Below are 27,255 nucleotides of genomic sequence, written 5' to 3'. Positions count from 1 at the left end.
CCTGCTGGCTTAGGCCTGCTCTTGGGTGGCAGAGGGAAGGCCCAATCCCTAGGTGCAGCCCCTGGTCCGGCTCAGAGCAGGGCCGATTGGGGGGTTGGGGCGCCGTCCCCTGTCACACTCAAGGCAGGGTCGATGGGAGGTTGCGGCACCACCCCCTGTCACGCACAGAGCAGGGCCAATCAGGGGGTTGGGGCTCTGTACCCTGTCACGCACAGAGCAGGGCCAATCAGGGGGTTGGGATGCTGCCCCCGTCACGCTCAGAGCAGGGCCCATCAGGGGGTTGGGGCACCGCCCTCTATCACCCACAGAGCGGGGCCGATCAGAGGGTTGGGGCACCGCCACTCTCACACTCAAGGAAGGGCCGATGGGGAAGTTATGGCTCTACCCCGTCACACACAGAGCAGAGCCTGTGGGCGGGGGGGGGGGGGGGGTGTGCCTCACCCTGTCACACACAGAGCTGCAGGGAGATCAGTGGGTTGGGGAGCTCCCCCCTATCAGGCACAGAGCAGCGCTGATCAGGGGATTGGGGCGCCTTCCCCTGTCACAAACAGAGCAGAGTGGATAGGGAGGTTGTGGCCCCGCCCCCTGTCACACACAGAGCTGCAGGGCGATCAGGGGGTTTGGGCGCTGCCCCCTGTCACGCTGATCCCGGTGCTGGGAGGCATATTACCCTTTTACTATATATGGTAGAGGCCTGGTGCATGGGTGGGTGCCGGCTGGTTTGCCCTGAAGGGTGTCCTGGATCAGGGTGGGGGCCCCCACTGGGGTGCCTGGCCAGCCTGGGTGAGGGGATGATGGCTGTTTGCAGCTGGTCACACATCCTTCAGGGTCGGGGTCCCCACTGGGGTGCCTGGCCAGCCTGGGTGAGGGGATGATGGTTGTTTGCAGCTGGTCACACACCCTTCAGGGTGGGAGTCCCCACTGGGGTGCCTGGCCAGTCTGGGTGAGGGGCTGAGGGCTGTTTTCAGGCTGGCGGGTGACTGAAGCTCCCAACCGCTCCTTTTTTTCTTTTTTTTATTCTGGGCCAGCTTTAGCTTTGAGGCTTGGCTCCAGCTCTTAGGCCTCCGCTGCTGAAAGTAGGTTTCTGGCCTTTGCTTACAATGTTGCGATCCTGCTGGCTGAAGCCCGGTGATCTAAAGCAGGTTTCTGGGGTTTTGTTTAGCTTCTATATTTGTTACATAGTTGCTTAGAGTTGCAGCTCAGAGGCCTGCAGCAGCAGGCGGGGAACGTTGGAGTCCTCCGTCACTGAAGCAAGCAAGCCTCATGTTAGTTTCAAGCTGCCTGGCTGCTGGCCGCCATCTTGGCTGGCAGTTAATTTGCATATCTCCCTGATTAGCCAATGGAAAGGGTAGCGGTCGTACGCCAATTACCATGTTTCTCTTTTATTAGATAGGATGGTTTCCCATTGATAAAGTCTTGTCATGTAGTAATAGGGCATCAGGCGCTTTCTCACTGTACTGGTGGCACTTGTTGAGGGCAGAATGTAACACGGAAGACTTTCCTGAGATTACTGAGTCATCATATGTCCTTAGTTCAGTGTCTGGCAGTAAAGATTTTTCTGGATATTTGTTGAATGAGTGGAGGGCTGGTATTGCGGAATTTGATGCCTCGAGATGTGCAGGCATTTTCCCTAGAAAAGTGTCATGGAGATATGATTATAAGTTTTAGATGAAAATAACCTACTCAAAGAAGATTTATGCAGATTTTAGCTACACCCACACTGCCAGGAGCCGGTCCATGCTTGCTGTTTCAAGGGACCTGGCATATATGGCATACTGTTCTTAATATGTTTGCTCACCTTCTTGGCACTATGTGTTTTAACCAAGGTCTCTGAGAAAGGTTGTTTCCCCAGGTAGGGATTTTCCCCTGAAGTTAGGGAGGGAATAAAACCTCTTAACTAAGTGCCAGGCGAGTAATTAATCACTTTAACTATGAACAGTCATGCTTAAGCTACATAATCTTTACTCCCTGGAATGGAGATAAGAAATGCCCTAACCTTTGGAATAGAGATTGATAGGATTGGAATCAACTGGTATAAATACAGATGTAACAACACAGAACTTAGAAGACAGAACTTAGAAGACAGAACTTAAAAGACAGAACCTACACAGAACCTAGAGACAGAAGAACTTCGCTGGAGAGAACATGGCAAAAAATCCTGGACTGAACCTGACTACAGAAATTGGCAAGAGAACCTGACTAGAACCTGGTGACTGAACCTGGCTGGAGAACCTGGACAGAACCTGGCTGGAAAACCTAGCGAGGGAACATGGCTACAGAACCTGGCTGGAGAACCTGGAAAACCTGGCTGGAGAACCTAGCAAGACAACTGGACACAGAACCTGGCTGGAGATCCTGAAGCAGAACCTCTCTGGAGATCCAGACCAGAACTTGGCTGGAGATCCTGGCTGGAGATCCTGGCTAGGCTGCTGATCAACTGAACACTGTCTCCGTGTCCTTCCTTCTTCGCCGACTCTGTCTACGCCTTTGGGAACCCCTGGACCTGCTGGGGTTGGACCCCGGCACCACACCTGTTCACATCTACCAGAATGTTCCGTATTCCACTTTATTATCTGGGTAATGCACGTGTTAGCCATGGAAATTGGTGGAGAACTCGCTCATTGATTATCATATGGATATTATCATAAGATTATTTTTTAACCCTTGTTATGACAGTTTATACTTTATTCAAAAGGGTTATTGTGTAATAAATGTTAGCAGGCTTGTGTTGTTGTTTTTAAAATGTGTTGATTTGTCATGTGGAAATATAGAATTTGAGCCTTTAATTGATCCTGAAGAACACCGATGTGGTTCGATTATTTCTGATACTGCCAACAGGGCTTCAGATTTTTGGTGAATAATGTGAAGCTGTAGCTTTAGTGGAATGACTTTACTGAAACACAAAATTATTTTGACAATATATGAGATAGAAAAAATTATCCAATTTCAAATTAAATTAGCAATACCCCCAAAATCTTTTTTTTGGGGGGGGAGGGGTTGCCTCTAGGTCATCTCCAATTGTTTGAAGGAACAGAAACAGGATTTTGGATAAAGGGAGTAACATTTAGTTATTAAGTATAATATTTTTTCAATCTTAAACATGAGAAAACTAGGTTCAGAAAAGTTAAGTAGCTTGCCTAAATGCCAAGCATACATTTCAACTAGATCTTTCTGACTCAGGCTGCAAGATGAATGCCCATTTTTCATAAATTGTCTAAGCAAAATAAATACTAAAATTTCACATTCATATGGAAATTATCCTATTAATTAAAGTTTATTTTAAAAGAGGGTTAGTCCCTGGTAAACATATATGCACCCAATGCAGGAGCACCCAAATTCATAAAAAAACTCCTGGAAGATATTAAAGGAGAGATCGACAACAATACAATCATAGTAGGGGACTTTAATACACCACTAACAGCACTGGATAAGTCCTATAGACAAACAATCAGCAAAGATACAGCAATCCTAAATGACTCACTAGAGCAGATGGACTTAATAGACATCTTCAGAACACTTCACCCCAAAGCCAGGGAATATACGTTCTTCTCAAGTGCTCATGGGACATATTCAAAAATAGACCATATATTGGGTCACAAGCAAAGTATCCCCAAATTCAAGAAAATTGAAATCATAAAAAGCGTCTTCGCAGACCACGATGGCATAATATTAGAAATAAACTACAATAAAAACAACCCAAAATACTCAAACACCTGGAAGCTGAATAGCATGCTATTAAATATTGATTGGGTTACCAATGAAATCAAAGAAGAAATTCGAAACATCCTGGAAACTAATGACAATGAAAACACAACAATCCAAAACCTATGGGACACAATGAAAGCAGTCCTGAGAGGGAAGTTTATAGCTCTACAGGCCTATCTCAAAAAACAAGAAAAAATGGTAGTAAATCATCTAACTCTACAACTCAAAGAATTAGAAAGAGAGCAACAAGAAAACCCCAGAGTGAGCAGAAGGAAGGAGATAATAAAGATTAGAGCAGAAATAAATGACATAGAGACCAAAAAAAAATACAGAAAATCAATGAAACCAAGAGCTGGTTCTTTGAAAGGATAAACAAGATTGACAAACCTCTAGCCAGACTCACCAAGAAGCAAAGAGAGAGGACCCAAATAAACAAAATCAGAAATGATAGAGGCGAAATAACAACAGACCCCACAGAAATACAAATGATTGTTAAAAAATACTATGGACAGCTCTACTCCAACAAACTAGACAACCTGGAGGAAATGGACAAATTCCTAGAAAAATACAACATTCCAAAACTCAATCAGGAAGAATCTAAAAATCTCAACAGGCCAATAACTATGGAAGAAATTGAAGCAGTCATCAAAAAGCTTCCAGCAAACAAAAGCTCAGGACCAGACGGCTTCACAGGGGAGTTTTACCAAACATTCAAGGAAGAACTAAAACCTATCCTCCTCAGACTACTACAAAAAATTCAAGAGGAAGGAACACTTCCAAGCTCATTCTATGAAGCCAGCATCACCCTAATACCAAAACCAGGTAAAGACAACACAATGAAAGAGAATTACCGGCCAATATCCCTCATGAACATAGATGCCAAAATCCTCAACAAAATCTTAGCAAATCGGATCCAGCAGTACATCAGAAAGATCATACACCATGACCAAGTAGGATTTATCCCAGGGATGCAAGGATGGTACAATATCCGCAAATCAATAAATGTGATACATCACATAAACAAATTGAAAGAAAAAAACCACATGGTCATATCAATTGATGCAGAAAAAGCATTCGACAAAATTCAACACCCATTTTTGATAAAAGCTCTCAGCAAGGTGGGAGTAGAAGGATCATACCTCAACATAATAAAAGCCATATATGACAGGCCCACAGCCAACATCATACTCAATGGACAAAAACTAACACCATTTCCCCTAAGAACAGGAACAAGACAGGGATGCCCCCTCTCACCACTCCTGTTCAACATAGTACTGGAAGTGTTAGCCATTGCAATTCGGCAAGAAGAAGAAATAAAAGGCATCCAAATTGGAAAAGAGGAAGTAAAACTGTCCTTATTTGCAGACGACATGATATTATACATACAAAACCCTAGAGACTCCATCAAAAAGCTACTGGACTTAATACATGAATTTGGCAATGTAGCAGGATACAAAATTAACCCCAAGAAATCTGAGGCATTTCTATACACCAATAGTGAACTTTCAGAAAGAGAGATTATAAAAACAATCCTGTTTACCATCGCACCAAAAAAATTAAGCTACCTAGGAATAAACTTAACTAAAGAGGTAAAAGACCTCTACTCAGAAAACTACAGGACGTTGAAAAAAGATATAGAGGAAGACATAAACAGATGGAAGAACATACCATGTTCATGGATTGGTAGAATCAACATCATTAAAATGTCCATACTACCCAAAGCAATCTATAAATTCAACGCACTTCCCATTAAAATACCAACGGCATACTTCAGAGATCTAGAACGAACTCTCCAAAAATTCATCTGGAATAAAAAAAGACCCCGAATAGCTGCAGCAATCCTGAAAAAGACCAAAGTAGGTGGGATCTCAATACCAGATATCAAGATGTATTACAAAGCCACTGTTCTCAAAACTGCCTGGTACTGGCACAAGAATAGGCATATAGATCAATGGAATAGAATAGAGAGCCCAGAAATCGGCCCGAACCAATATGCTCAATTAATATTTGACAAAGGAGGCAAGAACATACATTGGAGCCAAGATAGTCTCTTCAATAAATGGTGTTGGGAAAATTGGACAGATATATGCAATAAAATGAAACTAGACCACCAACTTACACCATACACAAAAATAAACTCAAAATGGATAAAGGACTTAAATGTACGACAGGAAACCATAAAAATTCTAGAAGAATACAAAGGCAACAAAATTTCAGACATATGCCAAAGCAATTTCTTCACTGATACAGCTCCTAGGGCACTTGAAACGAAAGAGAAAATGAACAAATGGGACTACATCAAAATAAAAAGCTTCTGCACAGCAAAAGAAACCATCAACAAAACAACGAGAAAACCCACTGTGTGGGAAAACATATTTGCCAATGTCATATCTGATAAGGGCCTAATCTCCAAAATTTATAGGGAACTCATACAACTTAACAAAAGGAAGATAAACAATCCAATCAAAAAATGGGCAAAGGACCTAAATAGACACCTTTCAAAGGAGGACATTCAGAAAGCCAAGAGACATATGAAAACATGCTCAAAGTCACTAATCATCCGAGAGATGCAAATCAAAACAACAATGAGGTACCATCTCACACCTGTCAGACTGGCTATCATCAACAAATCAACAAACGACAAGTGCTGGAGAGGATGTGGAGAAAAAGGAACACTTGTGCACTGCTGGTGGGAATGCAGACTGGTGCAGCCACTATGGAAGACAGTATGGAGTTTCCCTAAAAAACTGAAAATGGAACTCCCATTTGACCCTGTGATCCCACTTCTAGGAATATATCCCAAGAAACCAGAAACACCAGTCAGAAAGGATATATGCACCCCTATGTTCATAGCAGCACAATTCACCATAGCTAAGATCTGGAAACAGCCTAAGTGCCCATCAGTAGACGAATGGATTAGAAAACTGTGGTACATCTACACGATGGAATACTATGCTGCTGTAAAAAAGAAGGAACTCTTACCATTTGCCACGTCATGGATGGAACTGGAGAGCATTATGCTAAGTGAAATAAGCCAGTCAATGAAGGAAAAATACCACATGATCTCACTCATTCATGGATAATAGAGACCATTATAAACTTTTGAACAATAATAGATACAGAGGCAGAGCTGCCTCAAACAGATTGTCAAACTGCAGCAGGAAGGCCGGGGAGGGTTGCAGGGCAGAAGGTAGGGGGGTAAGAGATCAACTAAAGGACTTGTATGCATGCATATAAGCATAACCAGTGGACATAAGACATTGGGGGATAGGGGAGGCTAGGGGACTGTCTAGGGCGGGGGGATAAAATGGACACATATGTAATACCCTTTGTAATACTTTAAGCAATAAAAAAAAATAAAAAAAAAAAGAGGGTTAGTCTAGAAAAAAAAGTCACCCTTCCCAATGTATTGTGTACAGAAAGTTAGCACATTAAGAGATCCAAGATCACCATGTTTTCTAAAGTTCAAAATGTTATGAGGAACCTAAACAATTTTTGAATATTCAAAGAAAACTTATGAGAAAGTACTTTGAGATGACAGCCGTCCTAGTAGGAAAATGCCTGTCTTTTATTGAGAATGGAACAGAGTGTGAAGAGCTATTTAGAAATATACCTCTGACATACATACCTTGTCTTCTTTGCAACATGAAAATATTTACACACCAATGTGTTTTCTTTGATCCTACAGCTGGTATTAATTGTGATTGGAGCTGTAGCAGTGGTCTCAGTTTTAAGGCCCTACATCCTCTTAGCAACAGTGCCAGTGATCGCTGCTTTTATTTTATTGCGATCCTACTTTCTCCACACCTCCCAGCAACTCAAGCAACTGGAATCTGAAGGTATGACACCAAGTGTGCAACGCTTACCTCAGAAAATATGCACAAGAGCTACTCATGATTCTCTATAGTTAATCTATGTTTCCAAAAATTTTTTTCCTGCTTGTAAACTTTTGCATTATATAACAATGACTTTTAAAAATCATATAGCTAGTGTCCTGGCTGGGTGGCTCAGTTGGTTGGAGCATTGTCCTGTACACCAAAAACTTGTGAGTTCGATTCCCAGTCAGGGCACATACCTAGGTTGCAGGTTTGATCCCCAGTCAGGGCATGTACAGGAGGCACTGGATCAATGTTTCTCTCTCACATCGATGTTGTTGTTCTCTCTCTCTCTCTCTCTCTCTCTCTCAAATAAAAAAAATAAAAAATAAAATAAAACATATCCGTGGGTGAGGATTAAAAGTATATGAATATAAAAGGAAACAGTAAATTACAAAGTACATATAGATTGATTTTGTTGATTAAGAGTGTGTGAATTCATTTTGATTTCTTAAATACTTTTAAAAAATATTTTTATTGATTTCAGAGAGGAAGGAAGAAGGAGAGAGAGAGAGCTAAAAATATCAATGATGAGATAGAATCATTAATCAGCTGCCTCCTGCATGTCCCTTACTAGGGATGGAGCCAGAAACCCGGGCATGTGCCCTGACCAGGAATTGAACCATGATCTCCTGGTTCAAAGGTCAATGCTCAACCACTTAGCCACACCAGCCAGGCTCATGTATAGAGTCTTACTATATAGGATATTCATTCATAATTTACTTATATAGATTAAATTTAAAAATGATAGTGCTACTATTTTAAAAGTTTGTCTGAGTTCCCAAACAATATTGCACAAAATTCTTCCTTCTGGCTTCTTTTCAGACACGCTTCCTTTCTCTCTTCAGGTCTGCCTTTTTGTGCTTGAGCTGTTTGGGAAGCACATTTTCGGTAACAGCCTTGGTGCAGGTGCATTTTCAGGGGCTAAATTTCAAGTGCATTTCTGCATTGAAGGTTATTTGTTAAATTAAATCTTTTAAAACATTCTTAATCAAGGCTTTGAGTAAATTGTTTTAAAAGAAAACCATTTTCACTCAATAGTGATTGAGGATTAGCCAGAAAAACTGACCAGAAGTAGCCAAGGAACATGAATAAATAATAGCAGTGATTTTATATTATGTTCCCATCCATGGTAGCCAACTATAAAAGAAGGGTAACATTAAAAATTTATAAATTTCATCTATTCCAAGTATGACACCAGTATGAAAACCATTCTAACTAATGACGTTTGCTGTCTTCTAAGCTAATCCTTATCAGGTACGTGGTAATAAGCATTTGCATTGTGCATTTACATGATTTGCATTGTTTTCTATGGGAATATTTCACAGGCAGGAGTCCAATTTTCACTCATCTGGTTACGAGCCTTAAAGGACTATGGACACTTCGTGCCTTTGGACGTCAGCCTTACTTTGAAACACTGTTCCACAAAGCTCTGAATTTACATACTGCCAACTGGTTCTTGTACCTGTCAACCCTGCGCTGGTTCCAGATGAGAATAGAAATGATTTTTGTCTTCTTCTTCATTGCTGTTACCTTCATTTCCATTTTAACAACAGGTACTATGAAGTTGTTTAGTAGTTAGCTAAACATTTAATTTAAAATTTGTCAACCAAAAAAATGCTACATTTTTTAGCTTAAAAATTTTAGATATCTTTAAACCAATTTGGGGAGCATTTGTTAATCAAAACATTTATTAGCTTATTGTTGAACAAATTATTTTCTTGAATTTCTATTGTTTTATTGTTGGACAATGATGGCTTTGAATTAGAACTGTCTATAGTATTATCCCAACTTTGTGGTCTAATAAACTGAGACAAAGAGCATGTCAGATAACAAATCTGTGATTGTTAAAAACAACAACACATCTCTGGACTCTCATATTGGTAAAGGATCCTATATAATAAAAACGTAGTATGCAAATTGTCCCCTGGATCAGGAGTTCATCCGGGAGTTTGACCAGGGGCAGGGCTGGCCGGGGGAGGCCCTGACCAGCAGCAGCGGCAGGTGGCCGGGGGAAAGGATAGGGGCACCTGGCCAGCAGCTGGGTCTCCTACCAGTGCACGAATTTTGTCTACTAGGCCTCTAGTTAAAAATAATAGAGCTCTCCAATAAAGAGCTCTCTGAATACGAGAATAGAATCATCAGTATTTACACACACCCATACAAAAGCCTCATCCCTGGTAAGTTTTGTTCTTTTAACCACCAGTTGGTAAAATTTATCCTAATGAGAATTTTGCATGACAAAAACTGCCACAGATGTGAAATGTTAAGTAAAAGTCTCATATTTTTCAAATACAAATGTGCTGAATTTTAAGATCTTGGGTACATACAAAATATTTCATCATAAGAAAAGTAAAAATCTATTTAGATAAGTGAGTTCTTCTAATTTTAAGAAGTTGAATACGGAGCTATATAAAATATTGAAATATGTATGTGACAATGGACAAAGGCTCAGAGCAAAGGTCAAACGTCAAAGGATTGTTTGGTTGTAAGAGCAGAATCCTGCTCAAATAAAAATGAGGTCACCTGTTGGAGAGTTACAAGAGTGGCCCGTGGAGCCCTAAAGCAGGAGGCACATAATAACAGTATCTATCCAATAGATTTGTTGTATTCAATGTGATAATTTGTGCATAACACTTAGTACAGTGCCTGGCCCGTAATAAATACCCATAAATCTGGAAGTATACTCAGCTGGAGAGACAGTTTGCAGCCGGGAAGGGCAGAGTTCCCCTGGAAAGATAAAAACCAGGGGTCTGGGCAGGAAAGTTTGCAAGACCTCTGAGCCCAGAGGGTCAGAAGGAGACCGGGCGGCACACAGCCGTGTCTCTTGGGACAGGCACAGCCCCTGACTGTGGAAAAGAGATCCGCGGGACTGTTGGCACCGGGGGATTTGAGATCTGGGTTCGGTAATTACGGAGGACTGAGCCTAAAAGGGCCAGCCTGAAGCGCTGACCAGACCATGCAGTGCCGGTAAGAGAGGACCTTACAGAGACTCAGCCTTCCCTGTTTCTGTGGCCAGCGTTTGTTTGTTTGTTTTCACTGAACCATGTTCATAGGACATTTTGGATACAGACACTCACCTGTGCTGAAGAGTGGGAGAAGGTGCAGACGAGTGGAATCTGGGGAGAGGCTGGGGAGAGAAGGGGGGCCAGGAAAAATGGCAGCAAATTGAGTGCTGAGTCACCCCTGAACCCAGGACCTGGGCAGCCATTTTCTCCTAAAGTTATAACCCCAACCCTCCCCCCAGCCCCCATGCAAGGAATACAGCCACACCCAGATTCCACCCTGAATGAGATGATTAAAATAATCTGATTAGTCCCTGGGAGTTAACAGGGTCTGGCCTATAGAGGGGCTTTCAGTCCAAGCAACGACAACAACTACAACAACAACAACAAAAGAATCACAGACATTCCAGAAAACTGGGATCTTAAGCCAGCCAAAGCAATGACATTTCAAGTTTTCATTTTTATTTTTTATTATTATTTTGTTAGCTTTTTTGTTTTTGCTTTTTTCTTTGTTTTCCTTTTATTTGTTTGTTCCTTTATTTCCTACTTTTCACATTATTTTTTCAACCGCATGAGCAGCAGACACGTGAGCAACACGCTCTTGTCCAGGGAGCATCAGCCCCGTGAGCAGCCTGCCTCAAGCCTAAGAGCAGCAGCCTCATGTGGCCTGCCCCTGTCCAAGGAGCAGCAGCTGTGTGAGTGGCCCGCTTCCCCGTCCGAGGAGGAGCAACAATGTGAGCAGTCCAACCTGTCTGAGGAGCAGCAGTCTCATGAGCAGTCTTCCTCCATCTGAGGAGCGGCAGCCTTGCACAGCCTGCCCCCATCTGAGGAGCAGCAGCTGCGCACACCCTGCACTAGTCCGAGGAGCAGTAGCTACACAAGCATCTTCCCCTCTTCCAAGCAGCAGCAGCCACATGAGCAGGCCGCCCATGTCCGAAGAGCAGCAGCCCTGCGCAGCATGCACAGGTCTGAGGAGCAGAGCCACAACAGCCTGCACCTGTCCAACAAGCAGCAGCCGGGTGAGTGGCACGTCCCTGTCCGAGAAGGAGAAGCCACGCGTGCGGCTCACTCCTGTCCAAAGAGCACCAGCCTCGCAAGCAGCCCACCCCCATCCGAGGAGCAGCAGACTTGCAATCAACTTGTCCAAGTCCTAGGAGCAATAGCCCCACAAGCAGCCTACCACATCAGAGGAACAACAGCAGCATGCAGCCAGCCTCCATCCAAGGATCAGCAGCCACGTGAGCAGTTCGCCCCAGTTCAAGGAGTAGCAGCTGCGTGTGTAGCCCGCCCCCATCCAAGGAACAGCAGCCTTGTGATCAGCACACCCTCTGTCTGAGGAACAGCAGCTGTGTGTGAAGCCCCGCCCCACTCCCCCCCCTCCCCAGCCAGAGGAGCTACCACAGCTGTGAACAGCACCCACCAGAGGAGCTGCTGCCAACCGAGGAGCAGCTGCTTCAACAACTGCCCGAGGAGCAACCACAGCCCAAGAAGCCACTGCCACCCAAGGAGCAGCCCCTGAATGACTCAACATCTAGATATGTCGGTGAGATCAAACATGGGTAGATAAAGAAACCCCCAAAGGAAAGAAAAGGAGGACTTGCCAGAAAAGCAGCTAAGTGAAACAGAGGCATTCAGCATGACAGAAAAAGAATTCAGATTAAGGGTCCTAGAATGCATAAACCAGATGGAGGAAAAAATCAACAACTTATGCAAAAAGCAAGAAGAAACGGATGAAAAAAATCAACAACTTATGTAAGAATCAAAAAGAAAAGGATGAAAAAAATCAATAAATTATGTAAGAACCAAAAAGAAATGAAGAGTGATATAGGTGCAATAAAAAACACCATTGAAAGTTTCAACAGAAGACTAGGAGAAGCGGAGGACCGAATTAGCGAATTAGAAGACAGGGAAACAAAACACACACAAACTTAACTGCAATTGGAGAAAAAAATTAAAAGACAGGAGGAGAGCCTAAGGGAGTTATGGGACAACATGAAACAAAACAACATACGAATAATAGGGGTGCCAGAACAACAGATGGAGGAACAAGGGTTAGAAAACCTATTGAAAGAAATAATATCAGAAAACATCCCTGAGGTGGGGAAGAAAAAAGTCACACAAGAACGAAGAGTCCCAAGCCAGGTGAACCCAAAAAGACCCACACCAAGACACATCATAATTACCACGGCAAATGTTCAGGACAAAGAGAGAATCTTAAAGGCTGCAAGAGAGAGTTGGAAAGTTACATACAAGGGATCTCCCATTAGATTATCAAATGATTTCTCAACAGAAACACATCAGGCCAGAAAAGAATGGACGGAAATTTACAAAGCGATGCAAAGCAAAGGAATGAATCCAAGAATATTCTATCCAGCAAGGCTATCATTCAAAATCGAAGGGGAAATAAGAAGCTTCACAGACAAAAAAAAAAAAAAGGCTAAGGGAGTTTATCACCACCAAGCCAGCAATGCAACAAATGCTAAAGGGACTGGTGTAAAAAGAAGAAATAAAAAGCTAAGAAAGAAAACAGGCACAAAAAATAGAAATGGCTAAAAACAAGTACCTTTCAATAATAACGTTAAGCGTAAATGGACTAAATGCTCCAATCAAAAGACATCAAGTGGCTGAATGGATAAAAAACCATTCGAAGATATTTGCTGTCTACAAGAGACCCACCTCAGAATAAGGGACTCACACAGACTGAAAGTGAAGGGATGGAAAAATATCTTTGAGGCAAATGGAAATGGAAAAAAAAAGCTTGGGTAGCAATACTTATATCGGACAAAATAGAACTCAAAGAGAAGGCCATAACAAGAGATAAGGAAGGCCACTTCATAATACTAAAGGGATCAATACAAAAAGAGGATATAACCCTTATAAACATATATGCACCCAATGCAGGAGCACCCAAATACATGAAAAAAAACTCCTGGAAGATATCAAGGGAGAGATAGACAATAATACAATCGTAGTAGGGGACTTTAATACACCACTGACATCACTGGGTAAATCCTCTAGACAAAAAATCAGGAAAGAAACAGGATGTTCTTCTCAAGTGTTCATGGGACATTTTCAAAAATAGACCACATATTGGGTCACAAAGTCTCCCCAAGTTCAAAAAGATTGAAATCATGCCAAGCATCTTCTCAGACCACAATGGCATAATATTAGAAATAAACTACAGTAAAAACAACCCAAAATACTCAAACACCTGGAAGCTGAATAGCATGTTATTAAATATTGATTGGGTTACCAATGAGATCAAAGAAGAAATTAAAAACATCCTGGAAACTAATGACAATGAAAACACAATCCAAAACCTATGGGACACAATGAAAGCAGTCCTGAGAGGGAATTTTATAGCTCTACAGGCCTATCTCAACAAACAAGAAAAAATGGTAGTAAATCATCTAACTCTACATCTCAAAGAACTAGAAAGAGAGCAACAAGAAAGCCCAGAGTGAGCAGAAGGAAGGAGATAATAAAGATTAGAGCAGAAATAAATGACATGGAGACCAAAAAAAAAAAAAATACATAAAATCAATGAAACCAAGAGCTGGTTCTTTGAAAGGATAAACAAGATTGATGAACCTCTAGCCAGGCTCACCAAGAAGCAAAGAGAGAAAACCCAAATAAACAAAATCAGAAATGATAGAGGCGAAATAACAACAGACCCCACAGAAATACAAATGATTGTTAAAAAAATACTATGGACAGCTCTACTCTAACAAACTAGACAACCTGGAGGAAATGGACAAATTCCTAGAAAAATACAACATTCCAAAACTCAATCAGGAAGAATCTAAAAATCTCAATAGGCCAATAACTATGGAAGAAATTGAAGCAGTCATCAAAACAAAAGCCCAGGACCGGACAGCTTCACAGGGGAGTTTCAAGGAAGAATTAAAACCTATCCTCCTCAGACTACTACACAAAATTCAAGAGGAAGGAACACTTCCAAGCTCATTCTATGAAGCCAGTATCACCCTAATACCAAAACCCGGGAAAGACAACACAATGAAAGAGAATTAAGGGCCAATATCCCTCATGAACATAGATGCCAAAATCCTCAACAAAATCCTAGCAAATTGGATCCAGCAATACATCAGAAAGATCATACACCATGACCAAGTAGGATTTATCCCAGGGATGCAAGGATGGTACAATAAACGTGATACATCCGCAAATCAATAAATGTGATACATCACATAAACAAATTGAAAGAAAAAAACCACATAGTCATATAAATTGATGCAGAAAAAGCATTTGACAAAATCCAACACCCATTTTTGGTAAAAACTCTCAGCAAGGTGGGAATAGAAGGATCATACCTCAACATAATAAAAGCCATATATGACAAACCCACAGCCAATATCATACTCAATGGACAAAAACTAACACCGTTTCCCCTAAGAACAGGTACAAGACAGGCATGCCCACTCTCGCCACTCCTGTTCGACATAGTACTCTAAGTGTTAGCCATTGCAATTAGACAAGAAGAAGAAATAAAAGGCATCCAAATTGGAAAAGACGAAGTAAAACTGTCCTTATCTGCAGATGACATGATATTATACATAGAAAACCCTAAAGACTCCATCGAAAAGCTATTAGACTTAATAAATGAATTTGGCAATGTAGCAGGATACAAAATTAACGCCAGGAAATCTGTGGCATTTCTATACACCAATAGTGAACTTACAGAAAGAGAGACTAAAAAAACAATCCCATTTACCATCGCACCAAAAAAATTAAGATACCTAGGAATAAACTTAACTAAAGAGGTAAAAGTCCTCTACTCAGAAAACTACTGGACGTTGAAAAAAGAGATAGAGGAAGACATAAACAGATGGAAGAACATACCATGTTCTTGGATTGGTAGAATCAACATCATTAAAATGTCCATACTACCCAAAGCAATCTATAAATTCAACGCACTTCCCATTAAAATACCAACAGCATATTTGACAGACCTAGAACGAACTGTCCAAAAATTCATCTGGAATAAAAAAAGACCCCGAATAGCTGCAGCAATCTTGAGAAAGAACAAAGTAGGTGGGATGTCAATACCAGATATCAAGCTGTATTACAAAGCCACTGTTCTCAAAACTGCCTGGTACTGGCAAAAGAACAGACATATGGATCAATGGAATAGAATAGAGAGCCCAGAAATCAACCTGAACCAATATGCTCAATTAATTTTTGACAAAGGAGGCTAGAACTTGCAATGGAGTCAAGATAGTCTCTTCAATAAATGGTGTTGGGTAAATTGGACAGATACATGCAAAAAAATGAAACTAGACCACCAACTTACACCATACACAAAAATAAACTCAAAATGGATAAAGGACTTAAATGTACGACCGGAAACCATAAAAATACTAGAAGAATCCAAAGGCAACAAAATCTCAGACATATGCCAAAGCAATTTCTTCACCGGTACAGCTCCTATGGCATTGGAAACTAAAGAGAAAATAAACAAATGGGACTACATCAAAATAATAAGCTTCTGCACAGCAAAAGAGACCATCAACAAAATAACAAGAAAGACCACTGCATGGGAGAACATATTTGCCAATGTTATCACCGATAAGGGTTTAATCTCCAACTTTTATAGGGAACTCATACAACTCAACAAAAGGAAGATAAACAATCCAATCAAAAAATGGGCAAAGGACCTAAATAGACACTTTTCAAAAGAGGACATTCAGAAAGCCAAGATACATATGAAAACATGCTCAGGGTCACTAATCATCTGAGATGCAAATCAAAACAACAATGAGGTACCATCTCACACCTGTCAGAATGGCTATCATCAACAAATCAACAAATGACAAGTGCTGGAGAGGATGTGGAGAAAAAGCACTCTTGCACTGCTGGTGGGAATGCAGACTGGTGCAGCCACAATGGAAGACAGTATGGAGTTTCTTCAAAAAACTAAAAATGGAACTCCCATTTGACCCCGTGATCCCACTTCTAGGAATATAACCCAAGAAAACAGAAACACCAATCAGAAAGAATATATGCACCCATATGTTCATAGCAGCACAATTCACCATAGCTAAGATCTGGAAACAGCCTAAGTGCCCATCAGTAGATGAATGGATTAGAAAACTGTGGAACATCTACACAATGGAATACTATGCTGCTGTAAAATGAAGGAACTCTTACCATTTGCAACAGCATGGATGGACTTGGAGAGCATTATGCTAAGTGAAATAAGCCAGTCAATGAAGGAAAAATACCACATGATCTCACTCATTTATGGATAATAAAGACCATTATAAACTTATGAACAAAAATAGATACAGAGGCAGAGCAGCCTCGAACAGACTGTCAAACTACAGCGGGAAGGCGGGGGAGGGTTGGGGGACAGGAGAGGAGGGTAAGAGATCAACCAAAGGACTTGTATGCATGCATATAAGCATAACCAATGGACATAAGATACTGGGGGGTGGGGGAGGCCAGGGGATTGTCAAGGGCAGGGGGAAAAAGGAAACATATGTAATACTCTTTGTAATACTTTAAGCAATAAAATATATATATATATTTAAAAAAATAAATACCCATAAATCTTACTTTGCTTATTATTGTTACTGCTATTAAATTTTATCTTACTCTCATCTTAATCTTCAGAATGGCTAATATGTTGAAATTCTAAATAAATCTGACCTATTTAAAATAAATGGTTTAGTACTAAGAAGACATACCTGCTGTCTTTGGTTTGTCTTCTATTAGAGGAATTATGGAAGCAAAATTTTCAATTAATAATGATAGGATCAATTACTAGAACACTATGACAAGTTTATCATGCATAATAGACACAAAGACTTACTTTTAATTTTGATTTGATAACATAAAGTTATAATAATTTAAGAACATTTGTATTGGAAAATTTTTATGGCCATAAATACTAAATATTTATGAATTTTAATTAGTGGTCCTCTCTAGCCCTGAAAATCTATTTACTCTATAAACACTTAAGTTTTATTCTTCCTGGGTGAACTAGTTGTTTTTTATAACATAAATGGCAGTCTTCTCTTTCCAAATGCCGGACCTGTGGAATTCCCTGTGGAACTGTAAGCCCACTTTCTTCCCAACAGCATCTGAATTCTTTGTAGAAGAGCTCATTGAGACACAGGGCTTTTTTCCCATTGTCCAATGTAGTCTTTGAAGGTATTGTTACTCACAGAGTAATAGTAGAAAAGATTAACATGGTATATGCCCAGCACCAAAGGCCCCTTCAATATCTGAAACATTGAAAAAAGGGCAACTCTTTCCTAATCTTCAATCATTCTTTGATTTAAAACACTGATTGAATACTTACTATATTCAGGGCATTATTACTAGTGTTAGATGGTGAACTTAGATGAAAGTTGATGAAAACTGGCACAAAATTGAAATGTAACTTTAAATGATGTATAAATAAAGGGGTTCATGAGAGGAATAACATAATGTTTGTTTCTATCTTTGTTACCTCATAGGTGATGGAGAAGGAACAATAGGTATCATTCTAACATTAGCCATGAATATCATGAGTACACTGCAGTGGGCTGTAAACTCCAGCATAGATGTGGATAGTTTGGTAAGTAATTCTTATTTTTTAAATATTTTTTATGAAAATTTCAGACAAACCAACAATTGTAGGAAATAACATAAGGGACAACTAGGTACCCAACCCCCACATTAAGGCATAAAACATTACAGATAAATTGAAGGCCATTATGTGTCTCTTACTAAACCCATAGCTCTTCTTTCCCCCATATAGATAACCACAATCGAGATCTAGTGCCACAGTGAGCATTCTTACAGTCTCCTTGTCCAGGCTCTTTGTAGGGTAGATACATGGGAGTGGTATCACTGGGTCATAGAATTAAGCCACATTCAACTTTACTAGTTGATGCTAAATTGTTCTCAAATCTGTTGTACCAGTTTATGTTCCCATCATTCGAGTATAGTGATTCTCATAGATCCATCCCTAGGATATACAACACTTGATATTTTCAGACTTTTTACTTTTTGGCAATCAGATGTGAAATGATTATTAAGGAGATAGGGCAGCTTAATACATATTGATTGGCCATTTGAGTTTTTGCTTCTGTTCCTGGTTTGTTCATATTGATTTCCTATTTTTCAAATAGACTGGGCTTTTTTCTTAATTGATTTGTAGGAGCTTATGAGTTCTGGATCAGTTATCAGTTCTATACATTTTAAACATGGTCCCCCAGTCAGTGGCTGGTCTTTTAGTGTCTTTTGATCAAAAGAAGCTTTTAATTTATTAGCCTTTCCTTTTATGTTTTGTATGTTTGGTATTGTGTTTAAGAAATTCTTACCTGTCTTAGGTTTTCAAATTTATCAGCATTACCTTTTTTTACTATATTCTTTTCTTAGTATTAAAATTCCCAGTATGTAGTCATAGCTCCTTTCTCATCTTTAAGTGTTTATCATTGCCTTCTCTCTTTTTACTTGATCTGTATTACCACACATTTGTATCCTTGACTGGTGTATGCAAAGATCATATTTTGGTTTGGTTGTTTCTCCTGTCTTATTTCCCTAGAATGCAGAGCCTACAGTAGGTTTATGAGCTACACAGTGTCAGGAGCACAATCCCGTTGCTGCAAGAATGAGAAATGAAGGAAGCAAGGCAGATTTCCCATTTTTATTTAAAAAAAACACACACACAAATACATAATTTTCAATCAGACAGTGTAGTTTGTCTGGATAGCTTAATCATCAACTTTTCTTAGTCTATTGGAGGACTCTACTTAAAACCAGTCATCCATTACTGCATTGGTGGAGGGTCTAGAAACCCATGTTGAGAATTACTTTTATTGCAGTCCAAGTTCCTTTTCCCATTCTTGAGGCAGTTCACTTGTTCTCAAACCACACACATTCATTCAGCTGTGACATTTGTATATTCAATTCCTGCCAGAACAAATATCATTATAAAAAATCTCTAAGGAAAAAAAACCAAACCTTCTATGTCCCTTTTTTTTTTTTTTTTTGCCTATGTATCTTTTTTACATTTTCTTAATTTTTATTTTTTCCTTTATTGATTAAGATATTACAAACGTGTCCTTATCCCCCCATTGTCCTCCACACCCCCCCCCCCATGCCCTCATCCCCGGGTGTCTGTATCCATTGGTTATGCTTATATGCATGCATACAAGTCCTTTGGTTGATCTCTCCCCCTTAACCCCACCCTCCCCTGCCTTCCCTCTGAGGTTTGAGCATCTGGTCGATACTTCTCTGTCACTTCTCTTTCTCTAGATCTATTTTTGTTCATTGGTTTATGCTGTTCATTATAATCCACAAATGAGTGAGATCATGTGATATTTATCTCTGACTGACTTATTTCACTTAGCATAGTCTTAATGTTTTATTTAACCAAAGAATTTTTATAATTCATTAAAATGTAATTTAACCTTAACATGATTTATAGTAGGGTTTATCTCTTTTCCTTTAACATTATTTTTTTTTTCATTTGGCCAGCTCTTTTTAGCTACTCATTCATCTCCTCACTTAGCTTTCATGCTTTTAGGGCTGGGTCTCATAAATGTACTTTAAAATGTTTCTGTTGAAAAATAGCAGAAGAGTAAATAAATATTGTGCTTGCATTTATTTAATTCTTTGTTCCAAGTTGCTACAACTTTGACTTTATAATTAAAATTTTCATTATGTCACCTCTTTTTCTAAAATATCTCTTCAACCTGTATATTCACAATTCCTTTCTCTTTGCCATATTAATTGTCTTGGTTTAGGTATCAACTTCCACACATTGATGCTAAAACCTTTGTTCTTGCAGTTCTATTCTGTATGTCCAATCTCCATTAAGGTATCTTTAAGGTATTTTTACTTCTCTAGGTTTTCACATGGCATCCTGGGCTTTGCGACCCATGTTTTGACATTGTGTCTTTCATCTCCTAATTTAAAAGGAATTTTGCAAAGAACTATTATGTCCTAATACAGACTATAAAAGGTGTCAGTATTTGGCCCATGCCAGAATTTCTCAGTGGTTAGAGCGTTGGCCCGTGCACTGAAGGGTCTTAGGTTCCATCCCTAGCTTTAGGGCCATGCTGTGGGCAACCAATCGATGTGTCTCTCTCACATCGTTTTTTCTCTCTCTGTCTCTGTCTCTGTCTCTGTCTCTTTCTCTCCCTCTCCCCCCCTCCCTCCCTCCCTTCCACTTTCTCAAAAACCCAATCGAAACAATATCCTTAGGTGAATATTAACAAAAAAAGTGTCAATATGCCCTAACCGGTTTGGCTCAGTGGATAGAGCTTCAGCCTGTCCAGGTTTGATTCCCGCCAAGGGCATGTACCTTGGTTGCAGGCATATCCCCGGTAGGGGGTGTGCAGGAGGCAGCTGATCAATGTTTCTCTCTCATCTATGTTTCTAACTCTCTATCCCTCTCCCTTCCGCTCTGTAAAAAGTCAATAAAATATATTTTTTTAAAAAGTGTCAATATTTGCATTTTATCTCATTTTTAAAAAAGTCATGTTCTTTAGTTTGATTATCAAAGTGATTGTGTTAGTTTTCATTTCCTGGTCAAATCACACAGTGGTCTTTCCAGAGCCTCAGTGGGCATTTATTTAGATATTAATTCCCATCATACTGCTTTCACCCATGCAATTGCTAAAGTTGTACATTAATATTTTTTAATTTTCACCTGGCATATGTTCAGAGTACAAGGGGAGATATCTATGTCCTCAAGTTTCACATTTGAATGATCTTAACAATAAAGGACTTCGTGACCTCTGAAGTAAAAACTCAATATGTTCTAATTTTTATCTTACTGATTTGTTAACTGAATTCAGATCTCAGTTTAAAATGCAGTAAACAAAGTGTTTTGTTTGATGCATGCTTTTAGTTTTCTGCTGGGCAACTGAGAAAAAAACTCTTTAGATTTGTAAAGAATATTTTATTTCCCCATTTGACATGGACACAGAGTCAAATGTCAACAGAACTACAAAGTTATTAAAATGGCAATATGACTTTTCTTTTATAGCTTATCCATTGCTTATAACCCGGGGCCTAACTTTCAACCAGTAATGGTAATTGGATGATAATACTTCCTCATCACTACTTCTAGCCACTTTGTATTTATGATGGGCTATACATCTCAAATATCAGCACTCAAAACTGGCCAAGAACCCTTTTATTACTCTTTCCTAATTAATTACCTGTTTTTCTTTTTCATTGAATTTATTGGGGTAACATTGGTTATTAAATTACATAGGTTTCAGGTATACAATTCTATAATCTGTATATTGTTTTGTGTGTTCACCACCCCAAATCAAGCTCCTTCCATCACCATTTATCCCCCCTATACCTTCTACTTCCCCCCATACCCCTTTCATTCTGGTAATTGCCATACTGTTGTCTGTTTGTATGAGGGTTTTCTTTTTCTTAATCCCTTCACCTTTTCACCCAGCTCTGCCACCCCCCTCACCTCTGACAGCTGTCAGTCTGTTCTCTATCTATTAATATTTTTCTATTTTGCTAATTTATTTTGTTCATTAGATTCCATATATAAGTAAAAGCATATGGCACTTGTCTTTTTATGACTGGCTTATTTCACTTAGCATAATGTTCTCCAGGTCCATCCATGCTGTTGCAAAGCATAAGATTTCTTTCTTTTTTTACAGCCAAGTAGTATTCCATTGTATCCACTCATGTACTGATGGACACATGGGCTGCTTCCAAATCCTGGCTATTGTAAATAATGCTGCACAGGAACATAGGGGTGCATATATTCTTTCAAATTAGTGTTTCAAGTTTCTTTGAATATATTCCCGGAAGTGGAATCACTGGGTCATACGGCAGTTCCATTTTTAATTTTTTTAAATATATATTTAAAAAGAGAAGGGAGAGAGAGAGAGAGAGATAAAAGCATTAATGATGAGAGAGAATCATTGATTGGCTGCCTCTTGCATGTTCCCTACTGGGGGGATTGAGCCTGCAACCCAGGCATGTGCCCTTGGCCAGAATTGAACCTGGGACCCTTTAGTCCACAGGCTGATGCTCTATCCACTGAGACAAACCAGCTAGGGCTCCATTTTGAATTTTTTGAGGTAACCCCATACTCCTTTCCACAGTGGGTGCACCAATCTGTATTTGCACTGATGAGGGTACCCTTTTGTCCACATCCTCACCAACACTTTTTGGTTGATTTATTGATGATAGCCATTTTAACAGATGTGAGGTGATAACTCATTGCAGTTTTAATTTCTTTAATGATTAGTGACATTGAGCATCTTTTCATATGTCTATTGGCCATTTGTATGTCTTCTTTGGAGAAGTGTCTATTCAGGTCCTTTGCCAATTTTTTAATTGGATTGTTTCTTTATTTTGGTGTTGAATTTTATGTTCTTTATAAATTTTGGATATTAACCCCTTATCATTGCGGGATATGTTCTCCCATTCAGTAGTCTCTCTTTTTATTCTGTTGATGGTTTTCTTTGCTGTGCAAAAAATGTTTTAATTTGATGTAATCCCATTTGTTTATTTTTTATTTTGTTTCTCTCGCCTGAGGAGATATATCAGAAATAATATTGCTAAGAGAAATACCCAGGATTTTACTGCCTAAGTTTTCTTCTAGGATTTTTATGGTTTCAAGTCTAACACTTAAGTCTGTAATCCATTTTGAGTTTATTCTTGTGTATCGTGTCAGTTGGTGGTCTAGTTTCATTTTTTTTTTTTTGCATGTGTCTGTTCAATTTTTCCAGCACCATTGATTAAATAGACTATCTTTAGTCCATTGTGTGTTTTTGTCTCCATGTCAAATATTAATTGACCATGAGGCCATGGGTTCATTTCTGGGCTCAATATTCTGTCCCATTTATATCTATATCTCTGGTTTTATGCCAGTATCATGCCGGTTTGATTACTAGCGTTTTTGTAGCATAGTTTGATTACAGCTAGTGTGATTCCTTCTACTTTGTTTTTCTTTCTCAAGATTGCTGTGGCTATTTGGGGTCTTTTGTGGTTTCATATATATATTTATAATGTTTGTTCTAGTTCTGTGAAAGACAACATTGATAAATTGATATTAATTGCATTGAATATACAGATTGCTCTGGGTCGTATGGACATTTTAGTTATGTTAATTCTTCCTGTCCATGAACCTGTTATATTCTTCCACTTATTTGTATTTTCTTCAGTTTCTTTCTTCTGTGTATTTGAGTCTCTCCCCAGAGCCACATACCCCAGATTTTTCTCTTGGGACTCTAGTTGGCTTAGTCCACTCTCTACCAGAGTCCAGGGTAAGTGACTGTGAATGGAATTCTGTGTCTTGGCCCAAGAAGAATGCACCTGTGTCTCTAGAAAACTCCTGTCTCTCCCTGGCAGATAGAACCCCCACTGATTTTCACAGCCAGATGTTATGTGGCGCCTCTTCCTGGCTCTGGTGCTCTGAGCTAGGGAACCCAGCTTGTGGTTGAGACCCCAGGCTTTTTAGGGGTAACCCCTGTAGCTGAGATATCCCTCCAGACTGTTAGCCACCACTTGTGGGAATGGGGTCAGCCTTTTGTGCATCTCTGCCCTTCCTACTAGTCTCATGTCTTCTTCTGTAAAACCTTGGTTCTAAGACTTGTCTTCAGGCTAGTCTTCAGTTGGTTATTCAGGATGATTGTTCTAATTTAGCTGTAATTTCACTTTGGTCCTGGGAGGAGGTTAGTGTAGCATTCTACTTATTCCACCACCATCTTGGATCTCCCTAATTAATTCTTTATTTTATTCCCTAAGATAATTCCTTCCTACCTTTTTGCCTCTTCTCAGGTGCTTTAATAATTCTACTTTCTTCACTCTCAGCCAATGACCTTGCTACATACTTTATAGAAAGAAAAGACAAGATGCAACCAGAAAGAAGCACCTCATTTCTCTTCACCAGTTGCACTCCCCTGTTGAAACTCTATTCATGTGCTCCACCTTCCTTCTGTGTCTTTGCTCTTATATAAAGGCCAGTAATATGCAATTAACCTTTCTTGTTTGGATCTTTCTCTCTAGCTTACAACTACCTTCCCTTGACCTCCAGCTTACACCCCATTTCATTGACCTATTTACAGCCAAACTTCTTGAAAAGACTTCCTGTCTCCATTTCCTTTTCCCCATTCTTTCTACAACCTATTTCAGTTCATTTCTGTCACCCCCGTGACTCATGACCAATATCTTGCCAGAGCCAATGCTATTGTCTCCCTCAACTTCTCAGCAGTATTTATGCCATGGAAAAATCCTTCTTGTGATACTTTCCTCTCTTATTTCCATGATACCACTTTCACCTTGTGTTCCTGCTACCTCTCTGATTCTACCTTTCTCCTCTTTGCTGGTCCTTGGGGGGGGGGGGGGGGTTGTTGTTGTTTTTTTGCACATTTCTTAAACCTCAGCTATATTCTAGCCCTCTTCTATCTACTCTCTCTCTAACTGTTGTTATCTAACTCCATAATTCAAAACCCATCTTTTACGCTGCGGTAAAAAAAGAGGAATTCTTACCTTTTACAACAGCATGGATGAAACTGGAGAGCATTATGCTAAGTGAAATAAGCCAGTCAGAGAAAGATAAATATCACATAATCTCACTCATTTAGGGAAAATAATGAACAACATAAACTGATGAACAAAAACAGATCCAGAGATAGAGAAGCATCTATCAGACCAACAAACCTCAGAGGGAAGGCAGGGAAGGGTGGGGGTAAGGGGGAGAGATCAACCAAAGGACTTGTATGCATGCATATAAGCCTAACCAATGGACACAGACACCAGAGGGGTGAGGGCATGAGTCGGGGGGTGGGGTGGGGAGGGGCAATGGGGCAATAAGGACACATATGCAATACCTTAATCAATAAAGAAAAAAAAAATTTTAAAAAGAGAGCAAATCCTGAGTTCTCCTTACAAGGAAAAAAAACCCATCTCTTAAAGGATCACACATTCATATCTGTAGTTTAGACTACTACCCTGCTCTCTAAACATACATCCAAGTAATGATTTGATACCTCCAAGTGTTCATAAAGCACAGTGATAGGTATCTCCCAGGAGACTTGACATTTTAGGCCATAAGTTCTTGGCCAGAAGCTCTTCAAAATACACATAGAATATCTAGAGATGATTGAAAAAGAACGAGTGTCTATTCTATCTACTAATTTGTCTAGGTTTATTTAGCAGGTTGGAAAAAACTATGCAAACCTTGGCACCTTATGAATAATATACAGCAGGTTCTCAAATAACATTGTTTCATTCAATGTCATTTTGTTATAGCATTAATGAGATGCTGTAGGAACCTTAATTCTTACTTATATCAATTATCTTAGAGTAAAATTGGTTTCATTATACATCCATTTGCTTAAAGTCACAATTGACAATGTTAAGTGAGGACTTACTATAGTATAATAGATTGTGAATCACCCTAGAAATTAAAAAATATTGTAATTTATCAGAGTTTAATTTAATAATTTCCACTATAAACTCCCATGTTAGGAGATTTCCAATTATTCAATTGATAACATTGTTTTAAAAACTGTTACTTCAATTAATTCTTCATTTTAGCACAAATTGTGTATAGTTCTCTCTATTCATATCAATTACATATCTCATACCATTCTGTAGATGGGATGAAAAGAGAAGTGTTTATTTGTTTTAACTCCATACATCAAATATTATATAGATTGTAGTTGTTATTGCTAATGCTATTTTATTAAATTTGTTGCTTTCTTAATTAACAAAGTAAAGTACTGATTTATTCCCTATGGATTTACAAGATGCCTGTCAGTTTTAGTGCCATAAAGCTCTCTTTCTCCTATTCTTAGCTAGATAAGCATTATGTATCTTAAATAGGCAATGCATATCTAGATTTCTGCCTCCATGAGTGAATGAAAGAAAAATAAATGAATGAATAAATAAATAAGACCTAAAGGTTACAAAGGTGATGTATCAAGCCATCTGGTGACTGACAACTTGCCTACAATCACAGTCTTTGTTTGAATGAGGCAGTTGGCAGTTTATGTCTTTCTTTTTAGGGCTATCTGTTATATAGTGAGCATAACAACTACTATTTGTGATGCTTTAAACAATAAAATTAAATTAAAAAACAAAACAAAAGATCTGAGCATTTTATCCTGCTTCCTTAATTCTCTAACGACATCAGCAGATAAACCATCGCTGTTGTGTTGTGTGTTCGTTATAACACAAGAGGAAGGAAACAATGAACAGAGAAGATTGTGCATCTGTAGGGCTCACATTTAGATTCCAGTTAATGGGGCAACAAAGTTTTTGCAAGATTGATGCAATCTGAAAAGAGTTTTCTGTCAATAGAAACTTATGTTTGTTTCTCCTTCGTCCTTTTATTGCCCATGTTTATTTTGGGTTTAGTAAAGGTCAAATGACTAAGAAACCTGCTGGGAAGAGAAAGGGAGAACCTGACTTTTCTTCATTGCTTCTGATGCCTAATTATCTGGTATTGAAAATAGTTTCTCTCCAGGCTGGGTGACTCAGTTTCATTCCATACACTGAACCTTTGTGAGTTTGATCCCCGGTCTGGGTGTAGGAGGCAAAAAATTGATGTTTCTCTCTCACATTGATGTCTCTGTCTCTCTCACATTGATATATCTCTCTCTCCCTCCTTCTCTCTCTAAAATCAATAGACACATCCTCAGGTGAGGATTGAAAATGAAAGAAAGCCC

At 39.4% G+C, this 27,255-nt stretch overlaps 1 protein-coding gene across 4 annotated transcripts in view; it reads left to right on the top strand.

Annotated features, from left to right (window-relative positions):
- CFTR (CF transmembrane conductance regulator) overlaps positions 1–27,255 on the top strand; it is a 208,143-nt gene that overhangs the window by 137,215 nt on the left and 43,673 nt on the right. For all 4 annotated transcript variants that reach the window (XM_036328866.1, XM_036328867.1, XM_036328868.1 and 1 more), the window contains 3 exons: positions 7,394–7,544; positions 8,909–9,136; positions 18,067–18,167. In XM_036328866.1, the coding sequence (XP_036184759.1) occupies positions 7,394–7,544; positions 8,909–9,136; positions 18,067–18,167 (480 nt within the window). The remainder of the gene's footprint in view (positions 1–7,393; positions 7,545–8,908; positions 9,137–18,066; positions 18,168–27,255) is intronic.

Source organism: Myotis myotis, unplaced genomic scaffold (genome assembly GCF_014108235.1).
Source record: "Myotis myotis isolate mMyoMyo1 unplaced genomic scaffold, mMyoMyo1.p scaffold_m19_p_11, whole genome shotgun sequence".
In the NCBI taxonomy this organism is placed as follows: domain Eukaryota; kingdom Metazoa; phylum Chordata; class Mammalia; order Chiroptera; family Vespertilionidae; genus Myotis; species Myotis myotis.
The sequence above is the reverse complement of the archived record's forward strand: the minus strand, read 5'-3'. Positions and strand labels throughout refer to the sequence as shown.